Below are 24760 nucleotides of genomic sequence, written 5' to 3' on the forward strand. Positions count from 1 at the left end.
AAAAATTGAGAGCGAAAAAGCCTACTGGAAACTATATATTTCTGAATTTTTCAAAAGAAACTGAGGCCCAGATAGGTTCATAGTCCACCTGTAACTATTTGTCTAATTAGTGGCCACGATCATGTTTTAAAATGAGGCTGACAGGTGCTCATAAGTCATAAAATTGTTCATTTGTTACTTATAGGCCGATCCTATGACCCTCATTATATAGATCCAAACTAGACTGAGCCCTGGGTGAATGACGCGATTGATCCCAAGGGATACCTGGATGAACTTGTTAAGGGTGAGGCTGCAATTCTACAAGATGCTGGCTACCATGATGGGCTGGGAGTTGCAAATGACTTTAGAAACAGGCTCTTTAGAGTCAAGGGCTCTATGTGGTCTCCATGTGAGAAGTGAAGATGCCACATTTAGGATGGTTTGGGTTTGAGAGCTCAGAAGCAGAAAAAGCCATAAACAGGCTGTATCTGGCAACTGAGAGCTCCATGGGCCAACTGAAGTTTTACCAATCTCACCCTAGCGATCGCACTGTATTTTATAATTAGTCAGATGACAACTGACACCGACTGAGTGATTCCAGTATGAGAAGGAATTATTTTACTTAGCCCTCACACAACGTCATGAGGTGATACGACAAATATTCCCATCGTTTTACACAACGAAGAAACTGAGTCATAGAGAAGTCAAATTCTCCAAGACCATACAACTAATGATCGGAACGAGGGTGACCCTGCCCATTTCTTCCTGAAGAATTTGGTGATTTTCATTTTTTCTTTTGTTCGTTGTTGTTATTTTTATCATTTTTAAATTGCATATGTAAAGTTGACCATTTTTTTGATATGCGATTCTTTGAGTTTTAAGACACCTATAGATTTGTATAACCACCATAACTAATACGATAAAGAATGGTTCTATCGCCTCCAATAGTTCCCACATGCTGTCCCTTTATAGTCAAACTCTCCTTCCACTCCTAGCCCCTAGCAACCATTGATGTACTCTCCACCCCTTGAACTGGGCCTTTCCAGAACGTCATATACGTGGAAACACTATGTAAGTAAACTTTTTCAGTCTTCCCTTTTTTCATTCAGCAAAAGCCTCTGCGATCCATCCATGTTGTTGTATATATCCATAATTTGTTCTTTTGTTATTGCTGAGTAGAATTCCATTGAACGGATAAAGCTGCTGCACAAATTAGCATACAGGCTTTATGTTTCTATTTCTCCACGGAAATACCCAGAAGGGAGATTCCTGGGCCCAATATAACACCATATTTGAATTTACAAGAAATTACCAAACGATGTGTCATTGTGGCTGTTACATCTTGGATTCCCACCTGCAGTCTAGGAGACATCTAGCTGCTGTACATTCTTACTACCACTTGGTATTGTCGGCATGTAATCCTATTTCAGTGGGGTCTAAGTTTGACTTTTTCTAATTGCGAAGGATGTTAAGCATCTTTTCACGTGCTTACCTGCTATCTGTATATCTTCTTTGGTGGAATACCTGTTCATCTATTTTGCCTATTTTTTTGCATTAATTTTCTTTACCTTTGAGTTTTGGGTGTTCTGTATATATTCTAGAGAAGAGTCTTTTGTTAGATATGGGATGTGCATATCTTCCCCATTCTGTACTTTGCTTTCCATTCTTTTAAGAGTCTTTTGTAGAGCAAAAGTTTTTTAATACTGATGATACCAGTCACTATTATAATTTTTGCTTTCAACCACCATACGCATTTAAAGAACTAAGAGTAGAAAAATTCTCTATTCCATTTACTCAGGTATTTCCCATTTTTGTTCTTATTTTTCATTACAGAAGCACCAAATTCTCTTCCGGTACTAGTTCCCTTCCACTTAAAGCACATCCTTGAGCATTTCTAAAAAAGATCAATTAGCGAAGACCTCTCAAAGAATGCAATGGAAAAGAGTAAATATTTTCAATTGAATGATAATAAAAAGAAATTATCTTCCTATTGTATCTATATGAGATGCTGGATATTAGCTGAACCTACTGTGAAAATCATTTCACTATATATGAAATCAAATCATCATGCTGTATGCCTTAAAGTTCTAGAGTGATGTATGTCAACTATTTCTCAATAAAACTGGAAAAAAAGAGAGCATATGTTTGCTTTCCAATTTGTCATTAAATTAAAATGGATTTTTAAGAGAAAAAAAGGAAAAGAAAATAAATTATATCATCATGGGTGGGAGGTATGGAGGGAAATTGGTGACTTTCAAATCATACATTAGAGAAAAAAAGTAAAGTTTAAAATCAAGGATCTATGCTTCCAACTCTGAAACATAAGGGAAAAAAGAAAGTAAAATGTCTCCAAAGGAGCTGGAGTGAAGGAGATAATAAAGCTCAAAGCAGAAATCAGTGAGATATGAAGAAAACAAAGGAAAAAATAAAGCCAAAAGTAGGTTCTGTTTGAAGATGATTCATTTGTTAACCCTAGCAAGATTAATCACCCAAAGAAGAGAGAACACGTTATATAAGGAATAACAGAGGTAAGAGAACTACATATCCTAGAGACTTTCGAAGGAAAATAAAGAAATGTCATTAAAAACTCTATGCTAATAAGCTGGCAATTTAGGTGAAAAGGACAAATTCCAGGAAAAAAAAAAAAAGCTTACAGAGACAGATCTAATAAAATAAACTATTAATACCTCTATTTCTATTAAAGAAATAAAAGTCTTCCAAAGAAAACTCCCCAAAACTCCAGGCTTAAATGGTTGTACTGGTGAATACTAGCAAACATCGAACAAAAAATTAATATTGACATTATAGAAACTTTTGGAAAATCATTGTAATAGGCCAGTATAACTTTGATACCCAAATCTGACAAATACAATACAAAACAGAAAAACCACAGACCAAGGAATGTAATTATTATATAGACTAAGGAATAAAAAGGATATGATCACATTAGTTGATGACAAAATTTAAAATCAATTAACCCAGTAAAATCCAAATAGAAGGGAAGTCCCTCAATCTGATAAAGGGCTTCGACGAAAAGCCTAGAGCCAATGTCACATTAAACGGTGACCCACGACAGGAAACAACAAGTATTGGTGAGGATATGGAGAAAGGGAAACCCTCTTACGCTGTTGGTGGGAATGCAAACTGGTGCGGCCACTCTGGAGAACAGTGTGGAGGTGCCTCAAAAAGTTAAAAATGGAGCTACTGTATGACCCAGCAATTGCACTATTAGGTATTTACCCAAAGGATACAAAGATAGTGATGTGAAGGGGCACCTGCACCCCAATATTTATAGAAGCAGTGTCCACAAGAGCCAAGCTATGTAAAGAGGCCAGGTGTCCACTGACAGATGAATGGATAAAGAAGTTGTGTATCTATACAATGGAATAAAACTTAGCCATTAAAAAGAATGAAATTTGCAACAATATGGATGGAACTACAGGGTACTATGCTAAGCGACATAAGTCAGTCAGAGAAAGACAAATATCAGATGATTTCACTCATAGGTGGAATTAAGAAACAAAACAGATGAACATAGGGGAAGGAGAGGAAAAATAAAATAAGATGAAATCAGAGAGGGAGACAAACCATAAGACACTCTTAACTCCAGGAAAACAATAGGAGGGGAGGTGGGTGGGGGGATGGGATAATTGGGTCATGGGCATTAAAGAGGGCACATGATGTAAGGAGTACTGGGTGTTACATGCAACTGATGGATCAATAAATTCTACCCCTAAAACTAATACTACATGATGTTAATTAAATTGAATTTAAATTTTAAAAAATTTTAAAAAATCATAAATGGTGAGACACTAAATGTTTCCCATCTAAGGCTGGGAAGGCAAAGATAGACACTCCTACCATGCCTCTTCAGCATTGGACTGGAAGTCCTAGCCAGTGCAGTGAAGCAAGGAAAAAATAAAAGATATCCAGAATGAAAAGGAAAATAATAAACCTAACCTATTGTTAGATGATATTACTATTCAGGTACAAATCCCAGGGAATATGCCCAAAAAGCCCACAACAAAACAAAAAACTTCTAGAACTCACTTTACCAAGGTCACAGGATACAACACACAAAAATCAATCATATTTCTAGATCCCAGCAATGAATAAATGGAAATCAACCATTTTTAAAGTATTAATAGAATAGTATCAAAACCAGTCTTTACCTGAAAACTACAAAGCATTTTAAAAAGAAATCGAAGAAGGCAAAGAAATTGGAGATATCACAATGTTACAGATTGGAAGACTCAATATTGCTAAGAAGTGAACTGCTCTCAAAATAATCTAGAGATTTATCACAAGTCAAAAAAAAATATTTGGGGCGCCTGGGTGGCTCAGTCGTTAAGTGTCTGCCTTCGGCTCAGGGTGCGATCCTGGCGTTCTGGGATCGAGCCCCACATCGGGCTCCTCCGCTATGAGCCTGCTTCTTCCTCTCCCACTCCCCCTGCTTGTGTCCCCTCTCTCGCTGGCTGTCTCTATCTCTGTCGAATAAATAAATAAAATCTTTTTAAAAAAATTTGATGGACAATTAAAAAAATTTCTTTAGAAATTAACAAGCTGATTCTAAAATATATATGGAAAGGCAAATGAACTAGAAAAGCACAACTATTTTGAGAAAAAAACAAAGTTTAAGGAGTCACACTACCTGATTTCAAGACGTAACATAAATATACAATAGTTTTGGCTGAAGCATAGACACACAGATGAATGGAACACAATACATTCAGAAATAGACCCTCTCACACATGTTGAATTGATTTTCGACAAAGGTGACAAAGCAAGTCAACATGGGAAAGATAATCTCTTTAATAAATAGTACTGCTATCATTTCATAGCCAGAGTAAAAAATAAAATAAAATGAACAGATCCTTATCTCACCTGATTCACAAAATTAACTCGAAATGGATAACGGGCATTGATGTAAAACTAAAACCTATAAATTTCTAGGGGAAAACATAGGAGCAAATCTTTGTGATCTTAAGTTAGACAAAGATTTTGTAGCTGTGACAACAAATGTTATTTTTTTAAAAGATTTTATTTATTTATTTGTCAGAGAGACAGGGCACAAGTGAGAGAGAGAGAGCACAAGCAGGGGGAGCGGCAGGCAGAGGGAGAAGCAGACTCCCTGCTGAGCAAGGAACCCCACGTGGGACTCCATCCCACACGACCTGAGCTGAAGGCAGACACTTAACCGACTGAGCCACCAAAGCGTCCCCACAATGTTTTTTAAAATTATGAACTGGAGGGGTGCCTGGGTGGTGCAGTTGGTTGAGTGTTGGACTCTTGGTTTCAGCTCCGGCCCTGGTGTCAGGGTGGTGGGATGGAGCACTGCATGGGGCTCCATGCTCTGCTCACAGTCAGCTTGGGATTCTCCCACCTCCCTGCCCCTCCCTCTCATGCTCTCTCTCTTCCTCTAAACTGAATGAATAAATCTTTAAAAAAATAAGTAAAATAAAATTTTAAGTTGGACTTCAGCACAATTTAACATTTAAAGATACTCTTAAGAAAATGAAAAGACAAGCCACAAACTAGGAGAATATCTTTGCAAAAGCTACATCTGATCAAGATTTAGTTAACAGAATAAAGGAAGAAGGCTCAGGATCTGAAAACAAAAAAACAAACAACGCCTTTTTCAAATGGGTAAGAGATTTGAATAAGACCACTTTACCGGAGTTGAGATGTGGGTGCAAAGTTGCCTGGCCTCATTAGCCTTCAGAGATGCAAGTTAAAACCACAATGAGGGGCGCCTGGGTGGCTCAGTCCTTACGTGTCTGCCTTTGGTTCAGGTCATGATCCCAGGGCCCTGGAATCGAGCCCCGCATCCGGCTCCCTGTCAGCGGGAAGCCTGCTTCTCCCTCTCCCACTCCCCCTGCTGGTGTTCCCTCTCTCGCTGTCTCTCTCTGTCTAATAAATAAATAAAATCTTCAAAACAAAAAACAAAACCACAACGAAATCACTCTACATGCCTATTAGAATTGCTAAAAACAAAACCCTGAAAATGTCTGTGCAGAGCAACAGCAACTCACCCTCACTGCTCCTAAGGAGGCAAATGGTACAGCTACTCTGGAAAACAATGTTTCTTATCAAGTGACAGGCACACATACTGTATGAGTCAGCGTGTGCTGCCATGACAGAAAACCACACATGGGGGGCACAAAGAACAGAAATTTATTTTCTCCATCCCACCACCCTGACACCAGGGTTCTGAAGGTTAGACGTCCAGGACCAAGGTTCCAGAAGATTCGGTTTCTGCTGAGAGCTCTCTTCCTGGTTTGTACCTGGCCACCTTGCCCCTCTGCTCACATGGCCTTTCCTCAGTGCCTCTGTGCAGAAAGAAGAGAGTTCTTCAGGGTCTCCTCTTCCAAGGACAATTATGCTATCAGATTCGGGTTCTCCCCTATGACCTCATGAAACCTTAAGTACTTCCTTAGAGACCCTACCTCCAAATACAGCCACAATGCGATGAGGGTTTCAACACAGGAACTTTGGGGACATAAACATTCAGTGCATGGCACTTACTATATGTCCAGGCAATCTCACTCCTACACATTTCTTTAAATAAAATAAAAAGTTATGTTCACAGGGGCGCCTGGGTGGCACAGCGGTTAAGCATCTGCCTTCAGCTCAGGGCGTGATCCCAGCGTTATGGGATCGAGCCCCACATCAGGCTCTTCCGCTATGAGCCTGCTTCTTCCTCTCCCACTCCCCCTGCTTGTGTCCCCTCTCTCGCTGGCTGTCTCTATCTCTGTCGAATAAATAACTAAAATCTTAAAAAAAAAAAAGTTATGTTCACAAAGCCCCGTATACAAATGGTGATAGCGGCTTTATTTATAATCCATCAAAGAGAAACTGTGCAAGTGTCCTTCAACTAATGTATGGATTCCCAAGTGTTGGTACATCAAAACAATGACATATTACTCAACAATAGAAATGAACACAATATTGGTATACAAATGTCATGACTGTCAGGGGCTGGAGTGTGGGTAGGGTTTACTACCAAGGGGCACGAGGCAATTTTGGAAGGACGATTAAACAGTTTGATAGTTTGATTACGATGGTGGTCACGATACTAAATGCATTTGTCAAAACTCCTAGAATTGGACTCTAAAACACATGATTTTTCCTGTAGAAAGAATAGAGCTATATTAAAAAAAAATAACAGTCATTTTCTTTCTTTATTATATTTGTTGGGTTCTAATTTTATTATTTTATGATCAGAGAATGTGGTCTCTAAAGTGTATACTTCAGAGAAATTTTAAGAGGTGTGGTTTTTTTTTGGAACCAATAAGGTATTTAATATTAGTGGGGCGCCTGGGTAGCTCAGTCAGTTAAGCGTAACTCTTGATTTCAGCCTAGGTCATGATCTCAGGATAGTAGGACTGAGCCCCACTTGGGCTCCATTCTGGGTATGTGGCCTGCTTAAATTTTCTCTCCCTCTCCTCTATCCCTCCCCCTCTGCTCCCTCACTCTATCTAAAAAATAAAAAACACTATTCAATATTAGTTAATATTCCTTGGGCTTAGGGAATTTATATATATATATATATATATAAATGTGTTATGTGTATAAAATTGTGTTTATCTGCATATATACTTGTTTAAAATTAGTAGATCAGTTTTTTTGATAATTCAAATCTCTGATTATCACGATTTTTGCCTACTGGAATGATTACGTTTTGAGAACGACATAATAGAGTCTTCCAGTAAAAGGGTAATTTAGTCAAATTCTTGCAGTCTAAGAGTTTTTGAGTTTGTGTGCTGCGGTGTTTGTTACATCTTTCATACAGTTTCTCAACTGCTGAAATGTACATGTGTATTAGGTATTTTCTCAGCACAAAGCATACCTCCCTCTCTTTCCTTTTACGGATTTCCTAGAGAGACAACATACTAGTAAGACAGAAGCTGGGTTTCCAAATGTGTATACAAAAATATTTGAATAAGATTCCAGTTTCTCTCATGCCTATTTTTTGTTTCTGGACAGAGTATGAAAAACAAACCTGTAAGATGTGGCCTCTAGCAGAGCTATGGGGAATCCACCCTAGGGACACCCAACCTTGGCACTATTGCTGCCTGGATCCCTTGGAAAGTCTCAGTCTCCAGGGAAGGAAGATCTGTTTATTCGCTCCCAATCATCCAAGCCAGACCTGGGAGAGCAACATCGCCTAACCCTAATTATTCTCCTCCAGTGAGGAAAGGTTCCTCAATCCTCAGCCTGCGCTGAGACTCTCCCATCGTCCAGGGTCAATCAAGGAGCCAGTGGAGATGGCGGTCCCATGACCGCATCTCCCCATCTCACAGCAGCAGAGAAGAGCCAGGTAAGAAGGGCAGGTACCTCCCACAACAGACAGATTCACAGGGACACAGACACACACATGAACCTCTGGAAAACGAGACACACGAAATCCCTCTGCATCTAAGCAAGTGTGAAGGGGACACATGTCTTGGTTTGACCTGTACAAGCCTTTCTCTTTTCAGGGTGTGCTGCCCAGGGCAGGACAGAGCAAGCTCGTCTCCAAGGTGGAAAGAGAAAGCAGCAGTGGGAGACGGGGGAGATAGCTCAGCTTAGTGGGGCCGGGCTCAGTGACTGCAGGCTCCTAAAAATCCTGCCCCAGAGCTACCCTCCCTCCCCCACACAGAGACTCTTCTGGCAGCTATTCCAGACCCTCCTCTGCACTCCCAGCAGTTGCTTCTCTAGGTTTGTTCATCCACTGTTGTCTGTGACCACGGTATCGAGGTGTCCCAGAGGGAGGCTACTTGGATGCCACACGGAGCCCCACAGAGGGGACCTGGCTGGGGCTGGGGGCTGGGCACTGAGCAGCTTCAGTTCCGAGGTCCAGGAACACAAACCCTCATAGCTGCACCTGTGTCAGATGGCTCAGAGATGGCCACACACCAACAAGGCTCACAAGAGACCCGTGCAGGAAACCAGCCATCAGCAGAGTTAAGTTCCATCAAAAAAGCATCATTCCAAGGCACTGGCAGGAGCAAAACATCCTGGCCAGACTTTTTCATTTTAAGCCATTGTATATACAAAAATTGCTCTTCTGTATTAGTCAACAACACTGTAAACCATCCATCTCTTGTGTTCCTCCTCCCACGATGTGTCTTGGCTTGGGGTACAGCAGGGAGGGGAAATGGTGGTAGACATGGTTTAGTTTCAGGCACCACTTGCCCTTCACTCTTCTAGAATTAGCTCTTCCTGAGTTGGAGCAAAAGAGAGAGGGGGGAAGGCCAGTAGGTGTGACTCTCCTTGACCAGGTAAGGAAGCTGCCGGTCCTCTGTTGATCTGTTGGTATTTGCTGCTTGTCTGGCTGCCGTGTATGCTGGGCTTATGGGCTTCTCTCTGTGGGCTGCTCACAGGGGATTTTTCAGGGATGAGCAGAGGGTCTCTGAGGTGGGAGACCCAGCTCTCACTCAACCTCTGTCAGCCCCCTGACAGTGCCACCCAAAAGGCATTTATGCTGAGGGGTCTTACTGAAGAGCTCACCTATCCTGGCAGGCACAATTTTGTCTTAAGTATTGAGTCGATGCCATGTCTGTCACAGGGACCACCAGCACACAGGGAACTCACACATCCTTGTGATGGCAAATAGCAAGCACACAGGTAGCTTCTCTACCATCCCTCTTCCACTCTCAGTCCTACCATCTCTCCCCACATTCTCTTCCCTGCTCGGGAAAGCAAGGGCTGGTCAGCAAGCACACATTCCAAGCCAGAAAACCAGCTGATGGGATCCCATCATGGAAGCATCTCCAGTCTTTGGTGGGATTTTCTTGGGGGTCTCTCCTCTCGGAGTTGGGGACCAGGAAGACTACTTCCCTCTCCCAAAGGTGTATAATGAGAGGGCACAGACTTCCTTCAGAATCATTGCTCTTTCTCCTCTCATTCCTCTTACAACAGCTTTGAGGGTTGGGGGCAGTATTAATTGAATTCCTGATCGTATTATCCCAGCGAACACCGACAGAAGTAGCTAACCCTAACGCAGGCGGATGTCCCAACATCGAGTTTGGGTTATTTAGAGCCTACTGACCTGTAGTTCCCAGACAAGAGGAAAAACCCCACTGCCATCCTGCCCTACATCCTTCAGCTTTTACTACCATTTCCATTATGGGAAACAGTCTGCAATGAAGACTAGAATATTCACATCTGCTGTTCAGGGCACAGTGGAAAAGGCTGTATATATATAGCTTTGGATTTCCCTTGAAGCAGGCTCCATGCTCCAACTTCTGCATCCCACATTAATCATCCTTTCCCTGGAGCGCCTGCTTTCAATAGCTCTGGCTACAGCCTCCTATTACCTTGCCTCACTTTCATCCTGTGATATGACTTAGGAGGAAATGACTTCAGATCACAGGATTTTACAATGGTTTTACTAATTTAACTCGGAAAATGCTAGGATACTTCACCGTTGCCATATTACGTACATCCCACAACCAATCTCCTGCAAGTTATACCTGTAACATCCTCTGCCCGAGCCAGTCAAGCCACTCAAATTGTGGTCTCTTCCCCTTCCCCCTTTTGTTTACCCCAGGCTATAGTTCTTGACCAGGAATGCCATCTCCTCTCCTCTTTACTATCTAATCATGGAATTTTTCCATGCCTATCACATCCACCATGCTTTATCTGACTCCTCCTGCCTGTATGGATTTTTTTTAAAAGATTTTTTATTTATTTATTTGACAGAGATAGAGACAGCCAGCAAGAGAGGGAACACAAGCAGGGGGAGTGGGAGAGGAAGAAGCAGGCTCCCAGTGGAAGAGCCTGACGTGGGGCTCGATCCCAGAACGCTGGGATCACGCCCTGAGCCGAAGGCAGACGCTTAACCGCTGTGCCACCCAGGCGCCCCTGCCTGTATGGATTTCTTAATGCTGGCATTATTACTTGGAGATATCCCATCATTTTACTCTATGAACTTCTTCTTCCTGTCCCAAAATAAAACCGAGTGCCACAATGAACTGATTTCATTTTGGCTAGCACAGGGGGGAAAGACATCTCTTTTCAAAACCCTGTGCATAGCCACCTCACGAGCATGCTCAGCTTATCCAAGGCAACAGCTGTGCCCTACAGGAAGGACAATTTGATGCTATGTGGTCACAAGGTTGAGGACAAAGCACCAGGCAGACCCTTCAAAGCCTAAAAGCTCCTAATCCTGGGAAAAGGTAAGAGGCAGCCAGAATGAATTTGGGGGAGTTGTATAAAGTAGCATTTTATTCAGGTCAAAGAACTTGCGACCTTGAACAAAGAGCTAAATCTCCCGGCTTCAGTTTTTCCTTCTGCTTCATGAAGCTTCTAAAATGCTTCTAAAACTTAGATTTTAAAGAGGATAAAGTGAGGAAAGGCACACAAAGCAGGAGTTGGGTGCCTGGTTATATCAGTTGTATTCTCCCTTGGTTCTATTCTCCATAAATGGAAACTAATCCAAATTTGGAGCCAAAACTAGGGAGGGATTGAAGAAAAGGGCATTTAATGGTGTAGGACTGTATATGTTATAGATTCTGTCATTCAAATGTGTCATTAGCTAATCTCTCTGAGCCTCAGGGTTTTTATCTCGGATTCTTCTTCTCAGGGTCCCCATCTATGAGTGACTGAATCCATCATTCATAGGCTAAAAACAAACTATGTCTGGGAAAATACTTTTGCACACTGGCTATTCACTAAATGTTAGTGAAAGATGATGTAAGTTGTATGGAATCAAAGATAAACATAAATGAAAATTATGGAAATTAGCCAGCTATTGATTTCAGTAAAACTAGCTCCATAGAATTCTCTAATGGGAGTTCATTATCAGACAATGACACACCAGTATCATAAGAAATTCACTCAAATGATGACACAGTCTTATCTATCTTTTATAGTTGAAGTGACATTAACTAAGAAAGAAACTTTGGATCTGGTACCGTTAAAACACTGCAATCTCTAAACAGTAAATGGAGCTCAGTTAATTGAATATTTTCTTTTACTTTTGACCACATTTTCTCCCCTACAGACATGGACGGAGACAACCAGACGACAGTGACAGAATTCCTTCTCCTGGGACTCTCTGGGCAGTCAGAGCAGGAAGACGTTCTCTTTGGGCTGTTCTTGGGGATGTACTTGGTCACCATCATCGGGAACTTGCTCATCATCTTGGCCATCAGCAGGGACAGTCATCTCCACACCCCCATGTACTTCTTCTTGGCTAACCTCTCTTGTGTCGACATCTGCTTTTCATCAGTCACAATCCCCAAGATGCTGGTGAATCACATCCTGGGGAGCAAGTCTATCTCTTACGTGGAATGCATGACCCAGATCTACTTCTTCGTCACTTTCATCAACATGGATGGGCTCCTGCTGAGTGTGATGGCCTATGACCGTTACGTAGCCATCTGTTGCCCACTCCACTACACCATGATCATGAAGCCCAAACTCTGTATCCTTCTGGTGGTGGCATCGTGGGTCATTACAAACCTGCATGCACTCCTGCACACTCTTCTCATGGTCCAACTCACATTTTGTTTCAACAATACCGTGCATCACTTTTTCTGTGACCCCTATGCAATTCTAAAGCTGTCTTGTTCTGATACCTTTATCAATGACCTGATGGTATTCACTGTGGGGGGACTGATATTTCTGACACCGTTTACATGCATCATCCTTTCATATGCTTATATCCTCTCCAATGTACTGAAGTTGCCTTCTGCCCACGGAATAAGGAGAGCCTTGTCCACATGTGGATCCCACCTCACTGTGGTCTCCCTCTTCTATGGGGCAATCCTGGGGGTGTATATGCGCCCTTCATCCTCCTACTCGGTCCAGGACACGGTGGCCACTGTCATCTTCACAGTGGTGACTCCGCTGGTCAATCCCTTCATCTACAGTCTGAGAAATCAGGACATGAAGGGAGCCTTAAGGAAACTAATCTCAGATTCTAGAATTAGAAAATTTTAGGGTCTAGAAGATTTTTGGGTATCATATGTTGTTTCATTTTATAATCAGAAAACCTGAGTCCCAGATAGGTATAAACTCACCCAGGACTACTCTAATTAATTACATGTGATCATGGCTCATACTTTTAATATGAGGCTGGTCGTTGCTCATAAGTCATCAAAGCATTTGTTATCTATAAAAAGGGCTGATCCTAAAACACTCATTTCACACACAACAAAAACTCAGGACAAGACATATTTGGATATTTTTGGATGGTTCCAGCAACTGCATGAGACAGTGGCGACCACAACGGTCTGGGAATTTCAGGACTTTAGAGCTGGCTCTACCTAGCATCAGCTGCCCTCTTGGCCTCACATTAGAAAGCCTCACAAAATTATTCCCAAATTACTGAGTCACAGAAAGGTTATTGCTACAAGGACTGTACGACTTGTAATTGTTGATTACGATATGGTCCTGTCTACTCTAACGGTCATTGGTCATTACTGAGTTAGGTAATTTCACCCTTCTATCTTGGGCTCAATCCCTGGGCCTCTCACAGATCAGAACCCTACCCCTACACTACTCCTCTCCCCGCTGCCATTCTAAATTTTGGGTGCTTTCCTGTTCAGTGTGGGTGTCAGGAAGCTTCAGAGAGTAGCTAGATTTCCTCATGGAACTCTTGGTATCCTTTAAGTGGGCTAAGAGAAACAGGTTCCCTCGACACTGAAGTGTCCAGAGTTATTATATCAACTTAGGGACATGAAAATACAAATTACAGGATTTGGGTGGGTCCCAAATCTGATTCAAAGTCTAGAGTTTGTTCTACTTCATGAAGCCAAGTGTCCCACAGTCCTAGCTTCTCCTGCTCCACACCCGAGGGCAAGGAACCCATAAGTCAGTTTCCACCTCCTTCCTTAGTGTCCAGAGGTCACTCCCCTAATCTCCAGTGGCCAGTCTTCAGTACCCCTCTCCTCACTGGCCTTCTTGACTCTCTCTTCTTTCTCAATCTCCTCTGATCTCATGGCTAATCAATACTCCTTATCCTCACCATCAGCTCCTTTCTGACTAACCAACGCTTACTCTGACCACAGTAACAGGCTGACAGTGGATGACTGCCTCCCCCATCTCCCTGCACTTATCTCTCTTGTATACAGGATCTGTTTAATCCTCTTAAATAACTGATCGTATCCTGTCAGCCAGTCCTTATATAAAATATTGAAGAAGCCAGGATAAATCCAAATATTACCTTTGAATATAAGGCCTAACATGACTTGGTCTCAAGCTATCCCCATAATTTTGTCATCAATTCACATATTCATCTGTTCCATGACTTATCTCTCCTAATTTTCTCTTTCCTTCCTTCATTCTCTGCTGGAAGACTCCCCAGATTTTTAAAGACTCTAATCGTTGTACATTTCCGTTAACTTCTTTACTGATCACATCCCATAGACCTGTATTAAGCACCTAACATAGTGCTTCTCAGATGTAGGAAATGAAGTCCCTAATGCATACTGGTGCCAGTGGAAACCTGACTACGTGTAATAAACCTGATGTATCTTCCTGAATTGTGACTTCGATTGGAGAAGCAGTGCAAGTGTTTGAGATATAATAACATAGACCAATGTTGGTGTTTAAGGTTATGTGACTTATTTTAGACTCATCATATTCTTTGCCTTACCCACGTCTATCTGCATGCACGTCTCACCTGGTTATTACATTACACACTTATTTCAAGAAAGTACCATAGATTATGCATGGGCATGTCCCCTACAATGCTTAGTAGAGTTTTTGTTCACCCCAAATAATCATGTGTCGACAAGTCATTGATGATGGGGTAGGAAAGTCGAAAGGCAGACTGGAGAGTGAACATTCTTAGACACAAAAAACCAGAGCGGTAAAATTTTTACACCTAGGGAACTAGAGTACTGGCAAATTTACTCCAGAACATGGAAAGATTTCACGGAATTCTGGGACCCAAAGAGGCAGCAGGGTTGAATGGAAAGAGCCATGGTCTGGGATGTAGTTTTATTCCTCAGTCCCTCTCTACCTCAACTCTCAAAGTTTGGGTATGAGAAGGAAGATGAAGGCAGAGGAAAGTCGATGAACATACCAGATGGTGCAGAGTCAAAGGGAAAATCACTCTGTACCCTCATGGTCCCCACCAATTCATCTTGGGGAGAAGTCATCATTCATCACACAGCAAATTTGCCTTAAAGGGGAAAAGAACTCTCTAAAATGTCAGCAGCATGGTGTGAGCAGAAAGAGCAAATGCCTCCTTCTTGCTCAGGCTGGCCATGGTACGAGAAGTTGTGGGCTGGTCAATTCTACCCTAGTCTCAGGTCTTCAATCCTAATTCTGGGGGCCATCTTCTACTGAAATCCTCACTGGCTCTTTGCATTACTTTTCATGGGCACTGTAGAGGAGATAGGGAAGAGATTATTCCAGGGGCCTGGGAAGAATCAGCTTTTGTTGTGGTTTCCTGCATGTGAGGCACTCATAGGACATGAACTCATGAACTTCTGAACGCATAAATTAAAGCTCAGCATCACTTGGGGCCTGTAGTGCCCTCTCCCTTACAGAGACAGACGCAGGGCCAGGCTGGCAGAGTCCTCCCCGGGAGCAGCCAGGAAATCAGGGCTGTGTCTGGGAATTCACCCTCCAGGGTCTGCTCTCTGCAGCTGAGGCCCCAACAGACACCATCCCCCTTCCTCGTAGGCAACTTCCACCTCGCACTAATGAGCCACTCGGGGCCAGCTCTTCGCAAGCAACTGAAACAACTTGCAGAGATAAGTTTGACTTTAGCTCAATGAGTGTTGAAAGAGAGGCTCATCCCTCTTCCCAACACATTTCCCCAGACACTGCTCTCCTCAGGGGAGCAGGGACCGCTCTATGTCATGGCCATTGCAATGAGATGTCTTCCAGGTTCATGGAATCATCTCCCTCCAAATTGTGCTTCAAGGCCACTCCAGCCAGGGACCTTCCAGGATAGCCTGATACTGTCTCTTATGAGCTGAAGCCTTTCCCTGAGTATTGCAGGTTACTGCCCTGCCTGTAGTATCTTGTCACTCTGTGCTTGAGGACAGAGGCTGAGCTTCACGTGGACTTTGTCTCTCACAATGTCAATCAGCCTTCAGCAGCTGACTTTGCTCTGGCCATGAGCTTTTATCACGTGAATGTTAAAAACCAGTTGTCTGGGGCGCCTGGGTGGCTCAGCCGTTAAACGTCTGCCTTCGGCTCAGGTCACAATCTGAGCGTCCTGGGATCAATCCCCACATCGGGCTCCCCGCTTGTCAGGAAGCCTGCTTCTCCCTCTCACACTCCCCTTGCTTGTGTTCCCTCTCTCGCTGTCTCTCTCTGTCAAAATAAATAAGTAAAATCTTTAAAAAACAAAACAAAACACCAGTTGTCTAACTGATGAACTCTGACTCCTAATAAATCTGGTTATCTAGAGTAACCTTTCATGTGTGAGCCACAAGGAAGTAATCAGCATCTTGCCAAACCCATTTTCAAAACAGGCCATCTTTTACTTGGTCGAAACTCTAGGCATTTCATGCTGACAGTCAAAAACAACTGATTCGGGCCCATTTTGAATTTTTTCTTTTAAGATTTATTTATTTTAGAGAAAGAGTGAGTGGGGGCGGGGGGAGGGGCAAAGGGAGAGAGAGAGAGAAGCAGACTCCCCACTGAGTGTGGAGCCAGACATGAGGCTCGATCTCACAAGCCCAACATCGAGAGTCAGACACCGAACTGACTGAGCCACCCAGGCGCCCGGCTCGTCTTGATTTTTAAATGTGAGATACAAGTGATATTTAGGCATATCCCTGCCCCTGTAGCGTGGAAATATTTGCCAAGAAGGATGGGGTATTATTTTTGTTCCTTTTTACGTCTTTGAGTATGGACATATAAATTACTTTTGAGCCAAGTTATGTGAGCATGATCCAGACTTCCCATACCTGATGTTCAAATACAATCTGCCATTTAATACCCTTCAGAATACGGCAGAAAGAGTAGTTTCTTGAAATTGTCAGCAGACATGACATGTAGTATAAGAAAGTAAGGAAAAGCCAAAAAAAAAAAAAAAAAAAAAAAAAAAAAAAAAAGGATGAGGACACGACAGAGGGAAATAGCAGCCAACAAGAAAGAGCTCTCAATGGCCAAAGCTAGAACAATTCAAGCAACAAAATAAATAAAGTAGTACTGGATTATAACCCAAAGTATAAAATAAATATACATGAGCGCATACTGATGAAAACAAATGATTGAATAAACAAATAAGTGGGGGGATAAATTTTCCTTTTACAGAAAAACTCCAAGTAATATATGTAAATACTTCTCCCACCCTTTACCTGCCAAAAGGTGGAACTTAATCCTCTTCTCCCACCTTCACGGTGGCTGGACTTAGTGACCTACTTCCAAAGACTAGAATATGGAAAAGGGAAACCAGTAACTTTAAAATAGAGAAACCTGGCAGATGATACTGCCTTAACCAAGTAATCAAGGTTAATATCGTCACTGGAAGTCATGATGATATTACGTGCTCCCTATATGATGTGATGAGAAGGGTCCTCCACCTCCTTCAGATTCTTCCCCCAAAGCCATGATAGCCTAATCATGAGAAAGGCTGTAAAACCCGAATTGAAAGTCATTGTACAAAATACTCTTCAAAAATGTAAAGGTCACAAAAAACAAGGGAAGACTGAGAAACTGGTACAGATCAGAGCACAAATAAATGAAATAGAGACTAAAGAAAAAACAATAGGAATGACCAATGAAATCAAGAGCTGATTCTTTGAAAATATAAACAAAGCCGATAAATCTTTAGCCAGAATCATGAAGGAAAAAAAGAGGACTCAGATATATAAAGTCAGAAATGGAAGAGAAGTTACAACCAAAACAACAGAAATACAAAGGATTGTAAGAGACTACTATAAAAATTAAATGCCAACAAATGCACCAGGCTGGAATGGATAAATTTCTAGAAACATAAAATCTTCTAACACTGACTTGAAGAAAAAGATCTATCTGAACAGACCAATTACTAATAAAATTGAATCAATAATCGAAAAACTTCAAACAAACAAAAGTATAGGACATTTATTCTCTCAAACACTTAAAGAGTTAATATCTATCATTCTCAAGCCATTCTAAAAACACTGAAGAAGAAGGAATGTTTCCAAATTCATTTTATGAGGCCAGCATTACCCTGATATCAAAACCAAACAAAGACAACAAACAGAAAAGGGAAAATTACAGGCCAATATCCCTGATGAACACAGATGCAAAAATCCTCAACGAAGTATTAGCAAACTGAATCCAACAATACATTAAAGGGATAACACACGAGGATCAGGTGAGATTTATTCCAGGGATGCAAGAATGGTTCAAAATCCACAAATCATTCGACATGATACATCACATTAACAAAAAATAAAAATTATATGATCATCTTAACAGACGCAGAAAAAACATTTGATAAAATTCAACATCCATCTATAATAAAAACTCTCAACCAAGTGGATATAGAGGAAACATATCTCAACATAATAAAGGGCCTATATGACAAAAGCAAAGCTAGCACCATATTCAATGGGGAAAAGCTAAAAGCTTTTCCTCTAAAATCAGGAACAAGACAAGGATGTCTGCTCTTGCCACTTGTCAACATAGTATTGGAAGTCCTAGCTACAACAATCAGACAACAAAAACAAATAAAAGCCATCCAAATTAGAGAAGTAAAACTGTCACTATTTGCAAATGACATGATACTATATATAGAAAACCCTAATGATTCCACCAAAAAACTTGAGAATATATGAATTCAGTCACTTCAGAACACAAAATTAATATACAGAAATCTGTTGCATTTCTATACACTAATAATGAACTCTCAGAAAGAGAAATTAAGAAAAAGATCCCATTTACAACTGCATCCAAAGGAATAAAACACCTAGGAACACCTTAGCCAATGAGGTGAAAGACCTGTACTCTAAGAATGTGAGAAAATGAGGATAAAAATTGAAGATGTTATGAATAAATGGAAAGATACATGGCATTCATGGATTAGAATAATATTGTTAAAATGTTTATGCTACCCAAAGCAATTAAAAGATTCAAGGCAATCCCTACCATTTTTCACAGAAGTAGAACAAATAATCCTAAAATTTGTATAGAACCCCAAATAGCCAAAGCAATCTTGAGAGAGACGAACAAAGCTGGAGGCATCATAGTCCCTGATTTCCAATTATACTACAAAGCTAGAGTAATCAAAACAGTGTGGTACTGGCACAAAAACATAGATAAAACATAGACACACAGATAAATGGAACAGAATAGAGACCCCAGAAATAAAACCACACTTATACGGTCAATTAATATTTGATAAAGGAGGCAAAAATATACAGTGGGGAAAAGATAGTCTCTTCAATAAATGGTACTGGGAAAACTCAACAACTATATGCAGAAGAATGAAACTGGACCACTTTCTTACGCCATATACAAACTATAAACTCAAAATGGATTAAAGCATTCAATATAAGATTGGAAACTGGAAAACTCCCAGACGAAAACATAGGCAGTAAGCTCTTGGACATTAGTCTTAGCAATATTTTTTTGGATTTGTCTCCTCAGGCAAGGGCAACGAAAGCAAAAATAAACAAATGGGATTACATCAAATGAAAAAGGTTTTGTGCAGTGAAGGGAACCATCGACAAAATGAAAAGGCAACCTACTTAATGGGAGACAACACTTGCAAATAATATAACCAGTAATGGATTAGTATCCAAAATATATAAAGAACTCACGCAACTCAGTATCAGAAAAACAAACAATCCAATTTAAAAATGGGCAGAGGACCCGAATAGACATATCTCTGAAGAAGACATACAGATGGCCAACAGACACGTGAAAAGATCCTCAACATCACTAATTATCAGGGAAATACAAAACGAAACCACAATAAGATACAACTTTGCACCTGTCAGAATGGCAATGATCAAAAACACAATTAAGTGTTGGTGAGGCTGTGGAGGAAAGGGAATCCTGTGCTCTGTTGGCAGGAATGTAAATTGGTGCAGCCAGCGTGGAAAACAGTCCAGAGGTTCCTCAAAGAATTAAAAATATAAATACCATGTAATCCAGCAATTCCATTTCTGGGTATTTATCCAAAGGAAAAAAAGACACACTAAATCAAAAAGATATATGCACCCCTATGTTCATTTCAAGATTATGTACAATAGTGAAGAAATGGAAACAACTTCTGTGTCCAACAATAGATGAATGGGTAAAGAAGATGCTGTATTTCTCAGCCATTAAAAAAACAAACAACTTGTGGTAACATGGATGGACCTAGATGGTATTACGCTAAGTGAAAGAAGTCAGACTACATTCATCACGATGATCATGTCCTTATATAAATGTTGAATAACTACGCTGTACACGTGAACTACACTTCAATTAAAAAACGATTATCAGGGGTGCCTGGGTGGCACAGCGGTTAAGCGTCTGCCTTCGGCTCAGGGCGTGATCCCGGCGTTCTGGGATCGAGCCCCACATCAGGCTCCTCTGCTGGGAGCCTGCTTCTTCCTCTCCCACTCCCCCTGCTTGTGTTCCCTCTCTCGCTGGCTGTCTCTATCTCTGTCGAATAAATAAATAAAATCTTTAATAAAAAAACCCCAATTATCAGTAACTATGCGCCCCTGGGGAAGTCTTCACGTATTCCCAGGCACCTGCAATTCCTCAAAAAACTCCTGAAGGGATACACCACTGTGTACAGAATGTTGACAGCAGTGTGATTTTTTCCCCAAAACTTTTTTATTGTGGTAAAATACAAATAACATAAAATTTACCATCAACTGTTTTTAAGCATACAGTTCAGCAGTCTTAAATTCATTCATAGTGTTGGGCCACCATCACCACCATCCATCACCAGAACTCTTCATCGTGCAAAACCAGAACTCTCTACCAGTGAAACATTAACTCCCCTTACTACGGGCAACCCCCATTCTACTTTTCGTAGAGTGCATAAGTAAAATCACACACTATTTGTCTTTTTGTGACTGGCTTAGTTCAGCAGCATGTTTTCTTTTCTTTTCTTTTTGTTTTTTTAAGATTTTATTTATTTATTAGACAGAGATAGAGACAGCCAGCGACAGAGGGAACACAAGCAGGGGGAGTGGGAGAGGAAGAAGCAGGCTCATAGCGGAGGAGCCTGATGTGGGGCTCGATCCCAGAACTCCAGGATCACGCCCTGAGACGAAGGCAGATGCTTAACCGCTGTGCCACCCAGGCGCCCCAGCAGCATGTTTTCTTAAAAATTATTATTACTCTGGTCTGAAAATGAAAAACAAAAACAACAAACCTTGAGATAGAGTCAGTATCTAGCCTACTGTGAGCCGTTTGATTAATTAGAGACAAAGGATTTCTAGTTTGTTTTCAGTTTGTTTTCTGCTGCTTTTCTTCTCTGTCTCTTTTCCGGCCTCATAGGTTACAGTAACATCTTCAAAATTCCATTCTGATTTGTGTAGTGTTTTAGAGTATATCACTTTGTAATTTTTTTTTTTGGCAGTTGCTCTAGATACAACAGTATACATACATGAATTAGCACTCAGCCAAGTGCAGAAACCCTACTTTCATTTAGGACCCTTTGCCTCCCCACTTGTAAAATATAATCGTCTTACGTATTCCCACTGAATACATGGAGAATATGACATGGTGTTATTTTTGCTTCAACCATCATGTCTGTTTAAGACACTTAGAAGCAGGATAGATTATTTTATAATATTTCTGTTTTTCCCATTCTGATGTTCTTCTCTTTCAATGGTTTCAAGCCTTTGTTGTTATCTTTTACTTTGTTTAGAGTCTTTCCTTTAGTTTTTCCTTAAGGATAGGTTTGCTGATGATACTCTTAGTTATCTTTTGAAAATGTCTCTATTTCCTTTTTATTCCTGAATGATACGTTCACTGGATAGAGAATTCATTGCCGATAGTTCCATTCATTCCACCTGAGAAAAATATGCAACTTCCTCTGGCTTCCATGGTTCAGATGGGGGTGGGAGGGTGGTTTCTCCACTGGTGTTTGGTTGAAGGAAGGTGGGTATTACCAACAAAGTTCTCTGTTTGGCCACCCTTTTCCTGGTTTTGACTAAGGGGAACAGGCTTAGAGCTTTTTTGGTCTGTGTCTGTTGGAGGTTTTAGCATGGAAGCTTCTGGAATGCATTAGCTGAAAGATTCAGGAGGTGAGAAGGAAAAAAGGGAATGTACTACTGTGTTGCTCCTCAGCCCTAAAGTTTCCGCAGTTTGCCTTCTTCTTTTCACATTTTGGAGTCTTCCTATGCTTGTTTATTTATGCCCAGGGTTTTTTAGTTGCAAGAGGGATGACCTAGGAGGAATGGTGGTCATCTGTTTTGACTCAAACCCCTATACAGAGTTTTCTCCAAGATTTTATTATGAAAAATTTCAAACACGAAGTGAAGTTGAAAGAATTTTACAGTCAACACCCATATACCATCACCTAGATTCTACTATTAATTTGAAAAGGGGTCTACTTCTCAACTTGAGTGGATGTTTTCAGGGGTTTTCTCTTTATAATTATGTGTTATTATTGGATTATATGTTCTTTTTTTTTCAGGCATAAACTGCCCCACAAGGGGAATTTTATTGATGGCACTAGTTTATTTCCCTCTTACAAGACCAACTGCGACCCAATGAAGTGAACAGAACCTCAAGATTTTACTGTCTTCATAATGTAACAAAATACGAAGCTTAGAACTGGATCACTTGGCCCTTTCTCTTCTTATCTCCTCCCAGTTCAAAATGTTTGCATCTCTTAATAGCCAGCATTCTCTTAGATCTGCAGTTGGGCTCGGCACATTCAAGCCTCAGCACAATCTTCTTTGTAGTTTTAGCCTTTTTCCGGAAAATCGGCTTAGTCTGCCCACCATAGCCACTCTGCTTCCTGTCATAATGCCGCTTTCCCTGGGCATAAAGAGAATCTTTGCCTTTCTTGTACTCTGTCACTTTGTGGGGTTGGTGCTTGCCACACATCTTGCAGAAAGTCCGGCGGGTTTTAGGAACGTTCACCATGTTTGCGAGAGCGCTATTGGCACGGAAAGTGGATTATATGTTCTAATTGCCTTTCTGTATATTTCACATTTTTAAAAGTATGAAAAATATGACTCTATTCTTGTTTCATACACAACTGTGTGTAAGCACACACAATAGCATATATGGATAGATGTAATCAGTGTTTATTACTATTTCTTCATTCCACATACTATGTGTAAATTTCTTATAATTTTCACAATCAGGTAAACAAAGCACTTTTTTCTTTACAAAAATTATGCATATGCAGCATTTAAAAATGACCAAAATTTTGAACATTTCAATAAAGTACATATACAGGCAATTTATATCAGAAAATATCTAAATGGCTCAGTAAATATGAGATCATATTTAATTTTACAAGTACTCAAAATTAGATGTAAAAAATTTGCCCTATTAAATAAACAAAAGCTTTTTTAAAAGGCATTAAAAACAAAACAAAACAAAAAACCCAGAGTAGGCGTGGGCGCTAGGCAGAGCACAAATTATAACCAACTGCTTATAGAAATAAAAATTGTAAAAAGCTTCCAGGAAGGCAACTAGGCAATGGGCTTAGAATGCCACCAGTCCTTGATTCAGTCATTCAATTCAAGAAATTTAAACTAAGAAAATAATCTTCAAAGCTATAGGTATGAAAATATTAATGGAGCAAAAAACTGGAAAAAATATAACAAACAACAGGTGTTAAATAAGCATAATTTAGTTAAATATATTTAACTAAAAAAATTAATAAGCCATAATGGGATGCACTGAAGCCATTCAAAACATTACTGAGAGAGAGTATCTCTTGGCAAATTCAAATGTTCAAGGTACATTTTTTTTTTTTAAGATTTTATTTATTTATTTGAGAGTGAGAGAGAGCCCAGCAGGGGGAGCAGCAGGCAGAGAGAGAGGGGGAGGCGTAGGGAGCCCCAGGCCACACTCTATCCCAGGACCCTGGGATCATGACCTGAGCCAAGGCAGTCGCTTAACCAACTGAGCCACCCAGGCGCCCCAAGTTCAAGGTACATTCTTAAGTGGGGGAAAAGACCAAACTAGGTTACAAGTGCTATCTGCAAGATTCCATTTTCTTAAAAGGAGGCTGGCAGCGAAGGAGAGATGGAGTTCAAAGGGCTCTTAAGAGATGTTCACCAAAACGTTAACAACTTTTGTGCCGTGGCATCAGGTGCATTTTTCTTTTCCTTTTTTTTATCTATTTATAAAACCTTCTCAATGGGACATGTTCCGCCCTGGGAAGAAGAGAAGGTAACCACTGGCTTCTCTGACCAGGAATGCCCTTTCCCTCCGCCCACCAATCAGGGAAGGCTGCCTGGGAGACCCCACTCACTCTTCCCAACGCGCCCAGATGCCACCACCCTGGTTTCCTTCCGTTTTTCCCCATAACGCTTACCTTCTAAAATGTTATATAATTATGTTCATGGCTTACTGTCTGCTCCCTATCAATACCCCAAAAAAGTTCGCGAAAGCAATGATCTTTGTTTTGTTCACTTACTGATTTCCAACCACTTATGGCAGCGCTTGCCACAAGAATGTGCTGAAAACACTCTGGCTGAATGACCGACGGGGAAATAGGTTTGTTCTCGGAGGTTGTCTACTTGCCTTACAATCAGCGGACCTCCTTTTTCCTTCTCGGGGAGCCAGGAGCCATAGCCCTCGCAGCCGAAGGGGAGTGACCACGAGCCCGGAAGCGGGAACTGGGCACGTGACAGGCTCGACCGGCCCCCCGCCTTGCAGAGAAGCGCAGAGAACTACACTTCCCAGAATGCATAGGTACTCG

General features: G+C 41.1%; 2 protein-coding genes and 1 long non-coding RNA gene across 3 annotated transcripts; 1 reads left to right on the forward strand and 2 right to left on the reverse strand.

Moving 5' to 3' along the window:
• Positions 1-6132: 6132 nt before the first annotated feature.
• Positions 6133-24666, reverse strand: LOC121100774. The gene is made up of 2 exons (XR_005832577.1): positions 24476-24666; positions 6133-6308 (listed from the first exon to the last, which is right to left on the reverse strand). It is a non-coding gene; the product is annotated as an uncharacterized LOC121100774 (long non-coding RNA).
• On the forward strand, positions 11924-12909 carry LOC121100773 (olfactory receptor 1361-like). The gene has a single exon (XM_040622597.1). The coding sequence runs from the start codon at positions 11971-11973 to the stop codon at positions 12907-12909; it is 939 nt and encodes a 312-aa protein (XP_040478531.1). The 5' UTR covers positions 11924-11970.
• LOC103679977 (60S ribosomal protein L36a) lies at positions 22496-22992 on the reverse strand. Its single transcript, XM_008709500.2, has one exon. It carries the CDS (start codon positions 22963-22965, stop codon positions 22645-22647), a length of 321 nt encoding a protein of 106 aa, XP_008707722.1. The 5' UTR covers positions 22966-22992; the 3' UTR covers positions 22496-22644.
• Positions 24667-24760: the final 94 nt, after the last annotated feature.

Source organism: Ursus maritimus, unplaced genomic scaffold, assembly GCF_017311325.1.
Source record: "Ursus maritimus isolate PB19 unplaced genomic scaffold, ASM1731132v1 scaffold_5, whole genome shotgun sequence".
In the NCBI taxonomy this organism is placed as follows: Eukaryota; Metazoa; Chordata; class Mammalia; order Carnivora; family Ursidae; genus Ursus; species Ursus maritimus.